This window comes from Xyrauchen texanus, chromosome 2 (genome assembly GCF_025860055.1).
Source record: "Xyrauchen texanus isolate HMW12.3.18 chromosome 2, RBS_HiC_50CHRs, whole genome shotgun sequence".
NCBI classification, from domain to species: Eukaryota; Metazoa; Chordata; class Actinopteri; order Cypriniformes; family Catostomidae; genus Xyrauchen; species Xyrauchen texanus.
The window spans coordinates 58,952,311-58,969,523 of record NC_068277.1 but is presented as its reverse complement, the minus strand read 5'-3'; the positions used below and the strand labels follow the sequence as shown (position 1 = coordinate 58,969,523).

At 44.0% G+C, this 17,213-nt stretch overlaps 1 protein-coding gene across 1 annotated transcript; it reads left to right on the top strand.

The window, feature by feature from the left end:
• The first annotated feature begins 6,149 nt into the window (after window positions 1-6,149).
• cxcl19 (chemokine (C-X-C motif) ligand 19) lies at window positions 6,150-16,209 on the top strand. The gene is made up of 3 exons (XM_052154788.1): window positions 6,150-6,249; window positions 9,309-9,444; window positions 15,565-16,209. The coding sequence occupies exons 1-3, from the start codon at window positions 6,195-6,197 to the stop codon at window positions 15,671-15,673; spliced, it is 300 nt and encodes a 99-aa protein (XP_052010748.1). The 5' UTR covers window positions 6,150-6,194; the 3' UTR covers window positions 15,674-16,209.
• The last annotated feature ends 1,004 nt before the right edge of the window (window positions 16,210-17,213 follow it).

Here is a 17,213-nt window from a genome sequence, read left to right as displayed (position 1 = left end):
CAGTGCCTATGACTGCAATGGTTACCGTCCCAGAGCCAGTGCCAGTAGCCTTGACCATCCCATAATCAATGCCAGTAGCCTCAACCATTCCTGTAACATGGCTCCCAGTTTTGCAGAAGAAGAGGAGGAGAAGAAAGGCTCCTACTTCCCAGTCTCTATCTATGACCACGGAGGTCGTTCCCAAGTTTCTGTCCATGTTTATGACCACGGAGGTCCTTTCAGAGTCTCTGCCCATGCTCATGACCACGGAGGTCATTCCAGAGTCCCTGCCCATGCTCACGACCACGGAGGTTGTTTCCTAGTCTCTGCCCCTGTTCACAACCATGGAGGTCATTTCTCATTCTCTGCCCTGTTCACGACCACGGAGGTCATTTCCCAGTCTCTGTCCCTTTTCACGACCAAGATGGTTGTTCCCCAGTTGCTGCCAGTGCTCACTACAATGGAGGTCGTTCCCCATTCACGGCCAGTGCTCACAACCACAGAGGTCATTCCCCAGTTGCTGTCAGTGCTCACGACCATGGAGGTCGTTCCCCAGTCGCTGCCAGTGCTCACGACAATGGTGTACTGCACATAATGCAGATCCAGTTAACTGCCGGATTGCTTCAGTTCTGGGCTTTCTGCAGGAAAAAATATCAGCAGGCACACTCTCAGGGTTTATGTAGCCACTCTATCGTTTGCCAAAAAACATCCTCTGCTCGCTCGCTTCATTCGTGGAGCCATGCGATTGAGACCTCCTGCTAGGACAAGGATCCCTTCATGGGACTTAGCAATAGTCCTTGAGGGTCTGGTTGAGACCCCTTTTGAACTTCTAGAGTCAGCGTCTGATAAACTTCTGACTCTCAAGATGGTTTTTCTTATGGCGATTCTCTAAAAAGAATTGGGGATTTGCAGGCTCTGTCTGTCTTGCCATCCTGCTTAGATATTGCCCCAGGAATGGCTTAAAGCAATATTGCACCCTCATCCTGACTACCTGCCTATGGTTCCTTTCTCGGCCTACATCCGGTCACTCTTGAAGCCTTCTGTTCCCGGATCAGGAGAGACTTCATGTTAGACTCCATGGAAATAATGTTAACATCTAACGTTACATCCAAATTGTGATGGCTAGCGTTCTCTCTCATTGTTTTGTTTTCTTTTATGACCAAGTCCATTTTTTCGCTGTATGTTTTGACAGTTGCTTGAAGTGAGTTGTTGGATTGTTCTAGTTTTTCAATGTGATTGTAGGCGAATTCCAGGCTTGACCGGAGCTCTTTTATTTCGTTGTGTAGTGTGACCAGTAACTCTAGTTTGTTGTTGATTGAAGTAAGTACACTGACCTCGATTTCTGTCGATTGTAGATCGTTTGTGTCGGTAGATGATGTCTTTTTCCGTTTGTTTGGTTTCGGAGTGTTTTGCTGAGTTGCGGTGGTAATTGTATCCATTTCGTAGTGGTTGTAGTAGTGATCGATGTTTGCTTCTAGGTTCGTTAATTCCTTCAGAATATAATGTGTATGTCCCCGTGGTTGTCAGAAGTATTATTTGGTAATAGTTTAAAAAATAAATAAAGTTGTTTGTACAGTTTGTACGAGTAATCCAATTCCCTTAGTGACTGGCTGCCGCCATGATGAATCTCACCCTCTCTGTTTGAAGTCTCACGTTACTCAGCCATGGGATCTCCGTTCTGTTTCTCAGCCATTTGTCCTCCTTGGAGATTAGAAAGTGGCTAGCGTTCTCTAAATCAAAACAACTCAACCTTATCAGGCTAATTAACTGTCTCAAGCTTGACATATCATCATATAAGCCAATTAAGGTTATCATAACGCTACTGTAAGGGATTCTTACCTTAAGGCATGCGGGCAGTAAAAAACTGACCTCCCAGAGATGGCCCTCTTCAGTCTTCACTCTTCTCTGGTGTGTTGCAAGTGCCAAGCACAGAAGCCAGGAGTTGGTTCTCATTTCATTCCCTGTGACTCTGTCCTCGCTGACCTACCCATAATTGAAAAAAAATACATAATTTATTCTACACCTGCCCTTGAATATATATTGTCCATAAGTCTTTTCACCTGCAAAGCATATAGTAGTTTTTCCAGAGTGGTAAACCCAGCAGCCTTTATCTTCACCTACATTGTAAGTTGTCTGTTAATATGACTTGTTTGATTATCTCACTTTTCTTTGTAAATAATTTGGTTATGAATCACAGCCCTGAACTGCTTCTAACTACCTTATTGTATTTTATAAATTTTTTGGGTAAAAAAATTGTAATGTCTTTGCCAGGCATGGATTTAGAAAGCAGAGGCCCCTGGGCACAAAATCCACCCCCCCAAACATTTTCAGAAATATGCTCGTGGAGACAGAGACATGGTTGAAATATTTCTCCTAATTAAATTGTCTCTGCTATCCTTCTCCCTTTTAGCTTTCCGTTTTGTGGCTCCACTGCCCCACCATTTTTTATCCATGTTGTTTGTTTTTTAGATGTCCTCAATTCTCTTTTTTTCACACTATCTTCTACTGCCGGTCTTGCCGCTATCAACAGTTTCCGCGGTAACCTGACTCATAGTCATCATCAGCCACAGCCGACACAGCCAAAAAACTGATCATGATACTTTTTTGTGTGCAAATAAATTATTGTTAACACACATATACACAAACACACACTCATTCATTAATACAATTTTAATTTGATTTTAAATAAAAAAAAAAAAAAAAAAGGATGAGGCCACACCGTTAGTAGGGTCTTGGAGGCCCCCTACAGGTCGGAGGCCCCCGGCACCGGCCCAATCAGCCCGGTGGTAAATCCGGCCTTGGTCTTTGCTGACAACATGATTTACTCAGCACGTGAACTTCCCTCATGTCCACAATTAACACCAATGATCTGTTCAATTCCAGAACTTGCAGCAGAGCAGACACTAAAATATCTCTTGGAGAGGATGTGAGGGAACTTTGTTATGGATTGGAAAATTAAAGGGCTAACGATTTAACATGTTAATTCTGTGTGATTAATTATATAAAAACATATAAAAACATTAAAGCAATTAATCATGCCCCCTGACCATAATAATGAATATTTCCTACCACTGGAGCAATTCAAACTTGAAGACTCATGTCTGCAGAGGTCAGTGTGTGCAACTCCAGCTCAGAGAATGTGAGCGAAGCGGAGCGGTGTGACGCTCAGCTCAATATTCCGCTCTGTGCGCGTGCGCTCCACTCAGTCGCTCGCGTCCCAAGCGAATGCTCCACTGATGAATCGCTCACGCTCACCGGTAAAACAAATCCCGCTCAGATCCCGCTCAGACATAAAATGTCTCTGTAGGCTACTTGCTTTCTGTTTGTACTTTGTAATGAATATCTGGAATACATGTATAAATTACAGTACAATATAGAATGGTGGTGGCGTAGTGGTTAAAGCACAGGGCTGTTAATCAGAAGGTCACAGGTTCTAACCCCACGGCCACCACCATTGTGTCCTTGAGCAAGGCACTTAACTCCAGGTTGCTCCGGGGAATTGTCCCTGTAATAAGTGCACTGTAAGTCGCTTTGGATAAAAGTGTCTGCCAAATGCGTAAATGTAATGTAAATATATATATATATATATATATATATATATTCAAGTTTCATTCTATATATTCAGACTTTCATTCCATATACTCAAACTTCATATTATAAATACAATAAATTCCTGAATGGCATGCCATAATATATATATATATATACAGATGAGCCAAACATTATGACCATGCACAGGTGAAGTGAATAACGTTAATCATCTCCTAACAATGCCCCATATCATGGTATGTGTAGATTAGAATGCAGGAGAAATGGGCAGGAGTAAAGACCTGAGTGACTTTGACAAGAGCCAAATTGTTATGGGTCCGAAAATTTCTGAAAAGGCAAGGTTTGTGGGATGCTCCCGGTCACCAGTAACAACAAAAGGGAAAGAGAAAGCAGAAAGGGGAGAGAGAGGAGCTCGCCGACCCCAGATACGCAGTTGAGTGGTCCTCGGCCTGCTATCCTGCTTCCATATGCTTCCGGTTGCCATGGGGCTTCATCGCCACCGGATCGAACACTCCCTCAGCATCTTAACCCTCAGTCAGTGGCGAGGACTCCTTGGACAGTGCATCCTTCCTCCTTCCCGGGTTTTGGCACCAGTGTAACATTTAAAAATGGCAAAGGAAGAAGATGTGACCTGCTTGACAAACACATAGTCATTTAATGCCACTTTTCAGTGTATAAAGAATCAAAAACATGCACTGCTTTTCAGCCAGCTACGTCAAATCATAAAACACACACAAGAACGCGGACATGCTATGTGCATCTCTCTTCTGTTTGCCATTGTCTCTTCTCTTTAAATACTCCCGCCTCCCCTTGCTGTAATGCCCAGACGTCGCTCGGCTCCACCCTGCTCACCATAGCTCGTTTTCCCAATAAAGCATTAAATTAATAATTATTATTAGGCTATTATTATTATAAAATATATATTACAAATAATTTGCCCGTAGACACACAGACACGTGCTTGGCACACTGTTTGTGGAGGAGTGCAGTCTCTGTGAACACACGCATGTAAAAGTTTCTCACTCTTTCTTTGTTTCTGTCTTCTGAAATGTTAATTTTTTGCAAGAACAGAATAAGTGCTGCAAATGACATCTCAGGAGGGGCTTTGAGTTCAGTTCACTTTATTTCCACAGAACAGTTCATTGTGACAACAATTCTGCCGACTGTAAAATAATACAAACTATATAAAATAATACAAAAACAGGTACACCTCGAACCATGATTTATATTTCAGTGATTATTATCATCATTATAATTATTATTGAAATACCTGTCCGGTAGAGAATGCACAGATGAAGTAGGTTCTTTGCCAGATAGATGTTGAAAACTGTTGTAAAAACATCTTTCTAAAATTTGATCCACACACATTTTAATTGCACTTAATATTTTTCCAGTTTCATTAGAATTTTTTGTTAAAATAAATAAAAATAAAGTTCAAAGTTTGAAATCAAGGTGTTTTGCTTTATTGTGTAGGCTTAACCCTAACACTGCTCAATGAAAATTACCCCATAGTACCACCAAGTGTCCAACCAGTGGTAATGCCGGTGTTCGTCGGTTTACAGTTGAGTTTTTTTTTTCTGTGACCAACTGACCAATCAAAACTTGGTGACCAAGAATCTTCTAATCGACTAACATTTGGTCGACTATCAGGAGGCAGTTCTAGTAGCCGCAGACCGGTCAGAGTGCCCATGATGGGTGCCTGGTCCAATGACTCCCGTTTTACCATCATATGAACAGTCGTGTACGTGTGTGCCATTAACCTGGGGAAGTGATGGCACCAGGATGCACTGTGGGAAGACGACAAGCCAGTGGAGGGAGTGTGATACTCTGGCCAATGTTCTGCCAGGAAACCCTGGGTCCAGCCATTCAGGTGGATGTTAATTTGACACATGCCACCTACCTAAACATTGTTGTAGACCAGGTACACCCCTTCATGGCAATGGTATTCCTTGGTGGCAGTGGCCTCTTTCAGCAGGATAATGTGCCATGCTACACTGCACACATTGTTCAGGAATGGTTTGAGGACATGATGAAGAGTTCAAGGTGTTGCCCTGGCCTCCAAAATTTCGAATCTCAATCAGATTGAGCATCTGTGGGATGTGCTGGACCAACAAATCTGGTCCATGGTAGCGTCACCTCAAAACTTATTGGATTGAAGGATCTGCTGCTAATGTCTTGGTGCCAGATACCACAGGAGATCTTCAGGAGTCCATGTCTCTGCTGGTCAGCGCTGTTTTGGCGGCACTTAGAAGACCAACAGCATATTAGGCAGGTGTTCAAAATATATATTATAGATGTTCCTTTTTACTGTTTTCAGTAAAATGTTAAATCATGCACTGAGGTTTGGACATATTTTGTCAAAAATAATTTTAAACTCCAGGGGAATTTTGAACTCGGTAATATGAAGAACATGAATCCACATGACACATGTCTGAGGAACATGTGAACAGATCCAAACGAAACCACATATTTACACATGAGCCTTCACACGCACATATACAGTGGTACAAACATAACGGCCATGGGGAAGTGAAATAAAATCACTACTTTTAAGATCACGAGGCCATTGAAAACATAATATATAAGGCTAAGTACAGTGACCCAAATTAACAACATCTGATTTTGAGTAATTTTCTACAGAGGGTGACTTCAGATGCTTTAAACACCATGAACTTCCTTTTGATGTTGACCTTGATTACAGCCAGCATTCTACTTTCTAATGGTAAGCTTGATATGACTATCTGTTTATTATTATTATGCTGGTTTCATTATTGCAGTGTCATAGTTTAAGTTTTTGGAAAAAGTAGCTGGTTTGGTAGTAGTCAAAGGTGGTTCTCCAGCAGGTTGCTGATTTCCAGAATCACTTGACAAAACAACTATATTATATAAAATAACTATATTTACAATGTGTCTACATATTTTCACATGAAATTATCTCCTAAAACAACCAATGATTCTCATGTGTGTTCTAATATATTCTAGAGTTCAGTAGGTTCTGGGGAGTTATGATTCATTTGTGTTCCATTTCAAGTGATTACACTATTCCAGTGAACATTTTTTTTTTTACAATTTATAATTCTCTTACCATTTTTAGCTAGAATTATTTCATAAGAAAAGTGATTTATGCAAAAGCATGTGTAGCTTTGGGCTGGTTTCCAAAATAAGCCTCAGTTCTACAGGACTCTTCAGCTATGTTCCCTTGTTGGGGATTATGACTCCCCTTGATGGCATTCTTCAGAAGTTCCACAGCTATAATCATTCAATAGTAATTTCACAACACTCAGTATGTGTGAGAAACATGAAAAAGGTTGCGTTTACACACAGTAGGCAGAGGAACTCGAGTTAGGTCATCAAAGGCATGTGAAAATTCTGTGTTTGTGCAACATCGTGTCTACTAATATGCTTTCATGTGGTTCATTTTTGAGGGAAGCACATTGTCAGATTGTCATTATCAGACATTTATTTTCTCTTCTGGAAAAACGGACCAAAAATATTGATGACTCATGCCACACTATAGAGATATTTGTCTTGCCCCCTCACTTTCACCACTGGTTCTCCCATTTGGACAACATTTCGAACACTGACATTTTAGCACAATGGATGAACTTTTTAGACAGTCCCTAACACACAGTAAGGCAATACTTAACAAACATCAAACCTAAATAACCCTGCTTAGAAATAGTGGTCTTCCCATAAAAAAGTATCTTTAATAGAAACCAAAACAGGTGAATTGATGATAATAGTGCTGAACAGTACAAGTCAAGATAATCAAACGACAAATTAAGATGTGCCCCTGTGCCTTATAATGTCTGCATACGCTGACATGGTTTATTTTTTTAAACAAGAAAAATTAAGTCTTGAGCTCTTCACCAGCAAGAGGTAAAATATATTTAGCATATAATTTATGAAGAATCTATTTGTCTTGTGTCATGAAATGTTCTTTTTTATTGTTTTATTATCTTCCCTGAGGTCCACTGATAATGTTAGTAAGTTTTTTGTTTTGTTTTTGCACCAAAACAGTAATAATTTTGTAATATATAATCATTTTCCACCCTGTCTATGGCCCTCTGAAATGCTCGGTTTTGGTCTAAGCCCCTCCTTAAAACTTCAACATAAACGCCCACTGTTATGAATGGCTAACATCAGGCAGCCCCTTGAAATCAGCCATATTTGAAAATCAATCGAAAGAGAATGAACAATACCACATTATAAAACTAAATTTCATGGTGTACACATCCAACACATTGCATCCGAATATATTAAACTGCTCATCTTAAGCACAACTGTTTACACTACCAAACAGTCATGACATTTGAAATATTCATGAATGGAATGGAATGGGGTCCAACTGTTTTTAACTGCCCCATCCTTCAGTAATATTTGCTTTGCAAAGCTTGAATCATTTCATGTCTGGTTCACAAGCAATCCACACTGACATGAGCCAAAAAACATACAATCCATGCTGAAATACAATGAAGACACATACACATGACTCACACATATAGTCGGAAGCATGGTGTGAAGTAGACGAACACACATACAGCTTCATATGACTGGAAACTAGTGCTGTCAGTTGATAAAATAAATGTAACCGCGAATAATCGCTTAATTTGTTTTTAGTTAATCGTGATTAATGCTGAAATCTGACTCTATAATGATTATTCGTTTATTCTGACATCTCGTATTAAATTGGTCAAAGACGTCCATCTAGCAATTGGTTTCATACACCAACAATCAAAAATCGCACAAAAGGTTGAAAGAGTGCATCAAGAGGCAGCAGCTGAATGGAACTGAATGGAGTCTCCTCTTCGGAGTTGTAACTTGAAACCACATCTTTTAAAAGTGGTGAAAGATGTGTCAAGCGGTCAAAGATGTCTGTCTAGTGCATGAATATACACAAAAATAATACAAAATAGTCCAGATGGGTCCCCTATGGTGTTCAGAATTAGTGAGGCCACAGTAGGTTCTGCTCTCTCTCTCTAAGTACGAACTGAGCACCAGTGGGAAGGCCAAGGATTTGTTGATGTAAAAGTAGACAATGAAGTTTTTGAGCTGTAGTGGTGGTCATGTATTAATGTACCCCTAGAGACATAGGGAAGTTGCGTAAGTAGAGAACGAGGCATTTTTGTAGCTTGGTTTCAATAAATGGTTTAATTGCATTGGGGATTACATTTTGAGATCTGAAATGTATAATATGTTTTTATAGTAGAAAGACCTCTTATATGTCAAAATATCAAAGAAAATTTGATTTCTCACGACATGACTCCTTACATTTTTCAGTTTCTGTTAATTTTATTTTATTTTAGTATATTTCATAGCAAGGTATAAAGGTATACATTTTATTACGAGCATTTGGTATGTATTTCCACCTGCTGCCGACTCTGAAGAACACTCTCCCCGTTTTCCATTAGTTGGACAAACGGATAGTCCCCCCAAGAGCTAATCAGCCTGGTTGGAATGCTGAAGAGCAATGATCTGATAGTACCACAGAGCAACAGTGTGTACACTTTTCAGGAAATCAACCTACAAATATCTATTTGTATTTGTAGTAATCTTACTTGGTTGCCTTTGCATAATAAGCTGGGATAGGGACTGTGATGTGTTCTAGATCATAAGACATGATGTTATGATGCTTTAAAAGATGGTCTTAAACCAGTTTTCTTAAGAGGTACTTTCAACACAGTCAGGTACTAACTCTGCAGTGATGCAGAAAGGTATTCAGTTTTGGCCTGTAACCTGTTCATTTTGTTGATTTACAGTAAGTTTTTATTCTTTCCTCAGCGATGCAGCCTCTTGGCGCAGGTTACAACAGCCACTGCATGTGTTTGAAACTTGAGTCGAGGGTAATCCCAAAGGACAACCTCCGAAGTGTGGAGATCCTGCCTAGAGGTCCTCACTGCAAAGCTACAGAGGTCATGTGAGTACTACTTTTTGTTCTAAAATATTATAATATTGTTAGCAGGTGCATTTTTAATGGCATATGAGCAAATCATATTCAGAGCCAAACAAATGTCTTCACAAATTTGTAATTAATTAATTGAAATGTGATCCTTTTTTTTGGGGAAAATATGTTTGAAGTGATCTTACTGCATGGCTATCATGATTGTTCTCCCTTTGAAGTGCCCTTCGAAGGCTGATTTATCCTGATTGGTACGCATGGTATGACACATAGCGATCTGTTTTATGGAGACATCAATATATTCCATCAAAAACACACAGAAACTGAAAGGGCTTCAAAATAAAAGCTTCTGCCAAATTAAAGCTCAATTTTAATTGAAAAAAGTCAGACAGAAATATATCACTACTGTATATGTATGTAATATTTACTGTAACACTACTACTAATAATAATAATAATCATCATCATCTAAATAAAAATAAAATAAAAATCTTTATTTGACAATAAATACTCCAATGTCGTATTTTGGATTGTGCTGTAAGGTTCTGTATATAATCAGTTCTTTTGATAACAATAATACAATTGTCACGAACCCCTTTCCTCTGCCCCATCTCCGCTTCCTCGAGCACGCACACATACACTCCGCGAGCGTGCTCGCTTCCCGCTCCCTCGCTCCGCCCCCTTGAGCTCGTACGCTCTTTTTCCTCCCTCAGGCTTCCACGCCCGGTTTTGCTATTACGAGCTCTCGCTCGTAAACTCTCTCCCCCCTCTGACTCATGCTCGCTTCTCACGCGCTTCAGCCTGAACATTATGACCACCTGCACTCACGCGCTTCCAATCCTCACACATTAGTTTCACCTGCACTCATCTCGTCACCTTTCATTGTTTACACCTGCACCTTCCCCTATAAATACCCAGCACTTCCGTTTCACGGGTGTTGGTTATTGTATGTTTAGATTCCCGTGTTTTGACCCCCGCTAGTCTCATCTAGTTTTGCCCCCGCTAGTCTCGTCTAGTTTTGACCTCCCTACTTGTTACCTCTTAGCTTGCCAGCTCCTCTTGTTCCCCTGTCTTTTGCTCCCTCTAGTCCCCTCTTGCTACGTGTTTGTTTCATCCTGTTTACCCCGACATTGACCCTCGTTCCCCTCGACTACTCTCCCAGATTTGCCCCCTTTATATCTTTGAATCCCCGGCTTTTGACCTTACGCTCCCCCTTGACCATTCTTCACTGGACTTGCCCCTTTTTGTACTATTGCCTGCTTTATTGTTTTATAAAGCAGTTTTCACTCAACATTGTGACTGTCTCTTTTTGTGTGCGCGTTACAGAATAACCAACCTCACCGTAGACAGTCACAATGCGTCACTCCACGGATTCGCGCAGCTCAATAGAGCGGATTGTCGCGGCGCGTTCTGTGCGCGGATTTGCAGCTGGGAGGGATGACCACGCGCTCACGGCCCAGGGGCAGCAGGTAAGCGCTATTTCTGATTTATTTCACCCGGTTTCACCTGTGTCTGCCCCTGAGCCCGTATATGCGTCCTATGCATGTCCGAGCGCCGTGAGCTCTCCACCCCCGGAGAGGTTTTTCGGCTTTTCAGACGCTGACCAAGGGGTTTTTATGCGAGGCAGCGGTTGTGTAACCCATAACCCCGCCCTCGGCATTATGGACCAAGCGGCCCAACTCATGGGTTTGCGTCAGGGGTGCCAAACCGTGGAGGCTTATATTATGGATTTTTGTGTCCTGGCGTACCAGGTGAATTTTAATGAGGTGGCTCTGAAGACCATTTTTCAATGTGGACTGAATGAGCCAACCTCATCATTAATGCCTGGTGGTCGCTGCCCCCTTAACCTGGTTCAGTTTATTGACCTCACCCTACTGTACTCTGGTTCCTCGTTCACTGTGGGGGAGGCAGACACTGAACCAGCGCTCCACACCAAGACCCCCGTCTCGAAGCCTACCCCGGCCCCCGTCTCGAAGCCTACCCCGGCCCCCGTCTCGAAGCCTACCCCGGCCCCCGTCTTGAAGCCTTACACGGCCCCCGTCTTTAAGCCTTACACGACCCTAGCCCCGAAGCCTGTAACGGCCCCAGTCTCGAAGCCTGGCACGGCCAGCGAGTCAACGCCCATGCCTGCCACGGCCAGAGAGCCAGCGCCCATGCCCGCCACGGCCAACGAGCCAGCGCCCATGCCCGCCACGGCCAGCGAGCCAGCGCCCATGCCCGCCACGGCCAGCGAGCCAGCGCCCCTGCCCGCCACGGCCAACGAGCCAGCGCCCAGGCCCGCCACGGCCGGCGAGCCAGTGCCCATGCCCGCCACGGTCAGCGAGCCAGCGCCCATGTCTGCCACAGTCAACGAGCCAGCGCCTGTAGCCTCGACCGCCCCCTTGGCCACGTCCCCTGTTGGCCAAAGACGTAAGAGAAGGAGGAGGGCCCCTTCTCCCCAGTCTCGTCTTGTGCTCAAGACCGCAGAGAGTCCCTCAGAGTCTTCCACGACTCTGCAGACCTCTGCTCCGCCCTCAGAGTCTTCCACGGCTCTGCAGACCTCTGCTCCGCCCTCAGAGTCTTCCACGGCTCTGCAGACCTCTGCTCCGCCCTCAGAGTCTTCCACGGCTCTGCCGGGCTCTGCCCCGCCCTCAGAGTCTTCCACGGCTCTGCCGGGCTCTGCCCCGCCCTCAGAGTCTTCCACGGCTCTGCCGGGCTCTGCTCGCCCCTCAGAGCCCTCCCAGGCTCCGCCTCTCGAGCCTCCCAGGGCTCCTCTCGAGCCACCCAGGGCTCCTCCTCTCGAGCCTCCGAGGGCCCCTCCTCACGAGCCTCCTAGGGCTCCTCCTCACGAGCCTCATAGAGCTCTACCCCTCAAGTCCCTCAGGGCTCCATCCCTCGAGTCTTTCACGGCTCCACCCCTCAAGCCTCTCACGGCTTCGCCTCTCAAGTCTTTCAGGGCTCCATCCCTCGAGTCTTTCGTGGCTCCACCCCTCAAGCCTCTCACGGCTTCGCCTCTCGAGTCTGTCAGGGCTCCTCCGCCTCTCAGGGCTTCCCCTCTCGAGTCTTTCGTGGCTCCACCCCTCAAGCCTCTCACGGCTTCGCCTCTCGAGTCTCTCAGGGCTCCCCCTCTCGAGTCTTTCGGGGCTCCTCCTCCTCTCAAGCCTCTCAGGGCTCCGTCTCTCGAGTCTTTCATGGCTCCCCCCCTCAAGCCTCTCGAGCCTTCCAGGGCTCGGCCACTAGAGGCTCCTATGGCTCTGCCTCCCGAGCCCCCTACGGCTCCCCCTCCAGAGCCTCCTACGGCTCCACCTCCCGAGCCTCTCATGGCTCTGCTCCCAAAGACTCCAGAGCTTCCTAGGGCTCCGCCTCTCGAGCCTTCCACGGCTCCGCCACCCGAGCCTCCTACGGCTCTGCTCCCTAAGACTCCAGAGCCTTCTAGAGATTCGCCTCCCGAGCCTCCTGCGGCTCTGCCTCCCAAGCCTCCTACGGCGCCACCTCCCCCGGCTCTGCCTGCAGAGCCTACCAGGGCTTCACTCCTGGAGCCTTCTACGGCGCCACCTCCCTCGGCTCTGCCTCCAGAGCCTTCCAGGGCTTCACCTCTGGAGCCTCCTACGGCGCCACCTCCCCCGGGTCTGCCTCCAGAGCCTACCAGGGCTTCACTCATGGAGCCTTCTATGGCGCCACCTCCCACGGCGTCACCTCCCTCGGCTCTGCCTCCAGAGCCTTCCAGGGCTTCACCTCTGGAGCCTCCCACGGCGCCACCTCCTTCGGCTCCACTTCCAGAGCCTTCCAGGCCTTCGCCCTAAAGCCTCCTTCGGCTCCACCTCCAGAGCCTTCCAGGCCTTCGCCCCTAAAGCCTCCCTCGGCTCCACCTCCAGAGCCTTCCAGGTCTTCGCCCCTAAAGCCTCCGTCGGCTCCACCTTGCCGCCTTTCACGGCTCAGCCCGGACTTCCTGACCCTCTACCTGTCCTGTGGCCTCTTCCCTGGCCTCCGGACCCTATTCCTGTCCGGTGGTCACCTTCCAGACCCCCGGACCCAGTCCCTGTCCTCCAGTCGCCTTCCAGACCTCCTGACCCAGTCTCTGCCCTATGGCTGCCCCCTAGACCTCCCGACCACCCGCCTGTCCACTATGTTCCCCCTGACCTTGCCTTGAACTGCCCGTTGACCCCCATGGACTGTTTCATTTCCCTTTTGTGCCTTCTGTCCCCGCGAGCTTACACGCTCGTTCTGCCCCCCGCGAGCTCACACGCTCGTTCTGTCCCCTCGAGCTCACACGCTCGTTCTGTCCCCCACGAGCTCACACGCTCGTTCTGTCCCCCACGAGCTCACACGCTCGTTCTGTCCCCTCGAGCTCACACGCTCGTTCTGTCCCCTCACGCTCCTCGCAGCCGAGCGTGGCCGTCAGGAGCCGTCCTATTCAGAGGGGGGGAGTACTGTCACGAACCCCTTTCCTCTGCCCCATCTCCGCTTCCTCGAGCACGCACACATACACTCCGCGAGCGTGCTCGCTTCCCGCTCCCTCGCTCCGCCCCCTTGAGCTCGTACGCTCTTTTTCCTCCCTCAGGCTTCCACGCCCGGTTTTGCTATTACGAGCTCTCGCTCGTAAACTCTCTCCCCCCCTGACTCATGCTCGCTTCTCACGCGCTTCAGCCTGAACATTATGACCACCTGCACTCACGCGCTTCCAATCCTCACACATTAGTTTCACCTGCACTCATCTCGTCACCTTTCATTGTTTACACCTGCACCTTCCCCTATAAATACCCAGCACTTCCGTTTCACGGGTGTTGGTTATTGTATGTTTAGATTCCCGTGTTTTGACCCCCGCTAGTCTCATCTAGTTTTGCCCCCGCTAGTCTCGTCTAGTTTTGACCTCCCTACTTGTTACCTCTTAGCTTGCCAGCTCCTCTTGTTCCCCTGTCTTTTGCTCCCTCTAGTCCCCTCTTGCTACGTGTTTGTTTCATCCTGTTTACCCCGACATTGACCCTCGTTCCCCTCGACTACTCTCCCGGATTTGCCCCCTTTATATCTTTGAATCCCCGGCTTTTGACCTTACGCTCCCCCTTGACCATTCTTCACTGGACTTGCCCCGTACTCGTTCTCAAAGAAATGGTGTAAAATCTCTAAATGAAACTATAAATAAAACAAACAAACAAAAAAATCATTAATGGTCATGTGTGTAATTATTGGATGTTAAAATACATTAATAAAAATTTAAAAAGTATTTTTACACTTTTAAGAGCCCTCCAACAAAACCCTGAAACATCTACTATAATATAATTGTATTATATATATATATAGAGAGAGAGAGAGAGAGAGAGAGAGAGAGAGAGAGAGAGAGAGAGAGATATTTGGACTGTCAATCGATTAAAATTTTTTAATTGAATTAATTACATGATGTCCCGAATAATTAATCGCATTTAATCGCATATACAAATATTTGCTGAGAAAGCCCCTCATATAACAATAATTCAATATATGATGAAATAATTATTTAAATAATAAAAAATTATTATATGTATACATTATATATATAAAAATGATATATATATATATATATTCAGATAATTAGAATACAATGTATTGTTTACTACCATATTATTAATTATAAGTCAATCATTGGCATAAAGTTCACAGCAATCCATTACACAAGTGAATTTGTCAATCAGTTGGAGATTTATTATGAGTGCTTGTTTAAGGGCCTGTCAATTTACACCAACGTCAGACGTCTCGGGTGCGTTGCATCATAAACATAAAATGTTTAGGTCACTGTGTCAAGTTAAAAATAGTTTAATACTCAATCTTTAAACACATCTTGAGATCCCTTAGATCGCATTTGCACTCTTGTGTTTTTAATGCAAGAACATAACACATGTTTGTGTTGTTCTGCCTACTGAAGTGTTTTTTTCACTGTATATACGCATTGCTCATACAGCTGAAATTTCACTTACTGCCCTCTGGAGTAAACAGGTGGTACTACAAGCTTGCATTTCTCAGGATCCTTATTACGGTCCGGGGGCATGCGATTAATTGCGTTAATTAGTTTTAACCCGTTATTTTTGGTTAAAATTAGTCTCCAGGAAGTAGAATGCCTGAAATCGCTTGCAAAATCTTTAAGCAGTAATTTTATTTAATTTTTTTTGTTGTTGTTGTTTGTTTTCAGTGCTGGTTTATGGAGTGGAGAGAAGATCTGCCTGAACCCCAGAACACCATGGGTTAAAAAACTAATTCACTTTATTGAGAAAAAACGACGAGGGATCATGAAAGAATAAAGGACATTTTATCTTTTTATCTTTTCTAACTGACATTACTTTGCTTCTTATTGCTCTCTAGACACTTTGTATGTTATTCATATGGTATCACTGACACCTCTGTTGTGGTTAATAAGACTTATGGGTTCTTTCTAAATAAGTTTCAAGAACTGATAAACATGTATTTTGTGTAGAACTAGTATTTTATTCTTTATCTAGAAATGTATGTTGCAACATCACACAGACATCTGGTTTCCATAAAGTCTCCTTTGTTGACATCACTTAAAATGGGATAATTATCAGATACTGCACCCCCTACACACGTACAAACAAATAGCAGATCTACAGCAATACCATCTGAGAACTACAACTTTACACAATGGTAAGACACTAAAGAGAATGTAAATACAGCACACTTCGATAGTACAGTTAACTAAAAACACCACCCAAAACCTGTTTTGCACACTTTAAGGTATTCAGTCCAACCTCAGTCAGTCCTTACCCAGCCATAATGCATGCTGCGTACCACAATATGGATGATTGTTGTGTTTTTTAATAAATCCTGTGAACAAAAATTACATTTTCTGAGGATGGCTGTGGTCTGTGCAAGTCTGATATGATTTAGAATTTAAGAAAACAATTTAGGGTTTCCATTAGCATCCAACATCCTCTACAATATCTATCTTGATGATAGCTCAAAACAACAATCTGTAACATCTGTAATATATTCATATTATTCATATATTTAACATATTCATACCAGATGTTTTGCTAAGTAATCAGAATCACAATTTTTTTTTTTTTTTTTTTTTGCAACTGCTGTTGCCAGTCTAAGCTGGCAGGCACAAAAGCCACCATATTGCCAGCCTGATCACATTATTATTCGTAGCCATTCGTACGTAATATTTAAATGCAAAGTTTAATTTTGACGTACTTACAGCTTTAGGAATGTAAAAATAATTTACTTAAAATGTAAGTAAATCTTTACTTACATTTTAAAATATTTTCTAGAAATTTTAGATGTGTGTACCCAGATAGCAATAAGTCTGCGGGCCGCTGGCGGTGCGCCGGCGGCAGTAGAAGCGGCAGAATGGCGATATCGCAAACACGTTTGACGGCGCACCGCCGGCGGCAGCCGCCTTCCTACCGCCTTCGTTCCGCGGCCGGCCCGCTGGCTATCCGCCGTTCCGCCGCCGTTATATCGAAGGCGGACCGTCGGAGGCAAACGCTTTTATCGAGCGATCTGCCGCGCTTATTGTATATATATATATATATATATATATATATATATATATATATATATATATATATTTTTTTTTTTTTATATATATATATATATATATATATATATATATATATATATTTATAGCATGCAGTTTATCAAGAATAATGATTGATCAAACCAGACAAATTTCCATTTGCCGTTTTAATTCCACATTTCAAAGTACAGTAACTGTCATTGAAACAAGATGTCAGATCACTGAAATATAAATAAGAGAAAAATACAAACATTATACACTCACCTAAAGGATTATTAGGAACACCTGTTCAATTTCTCATT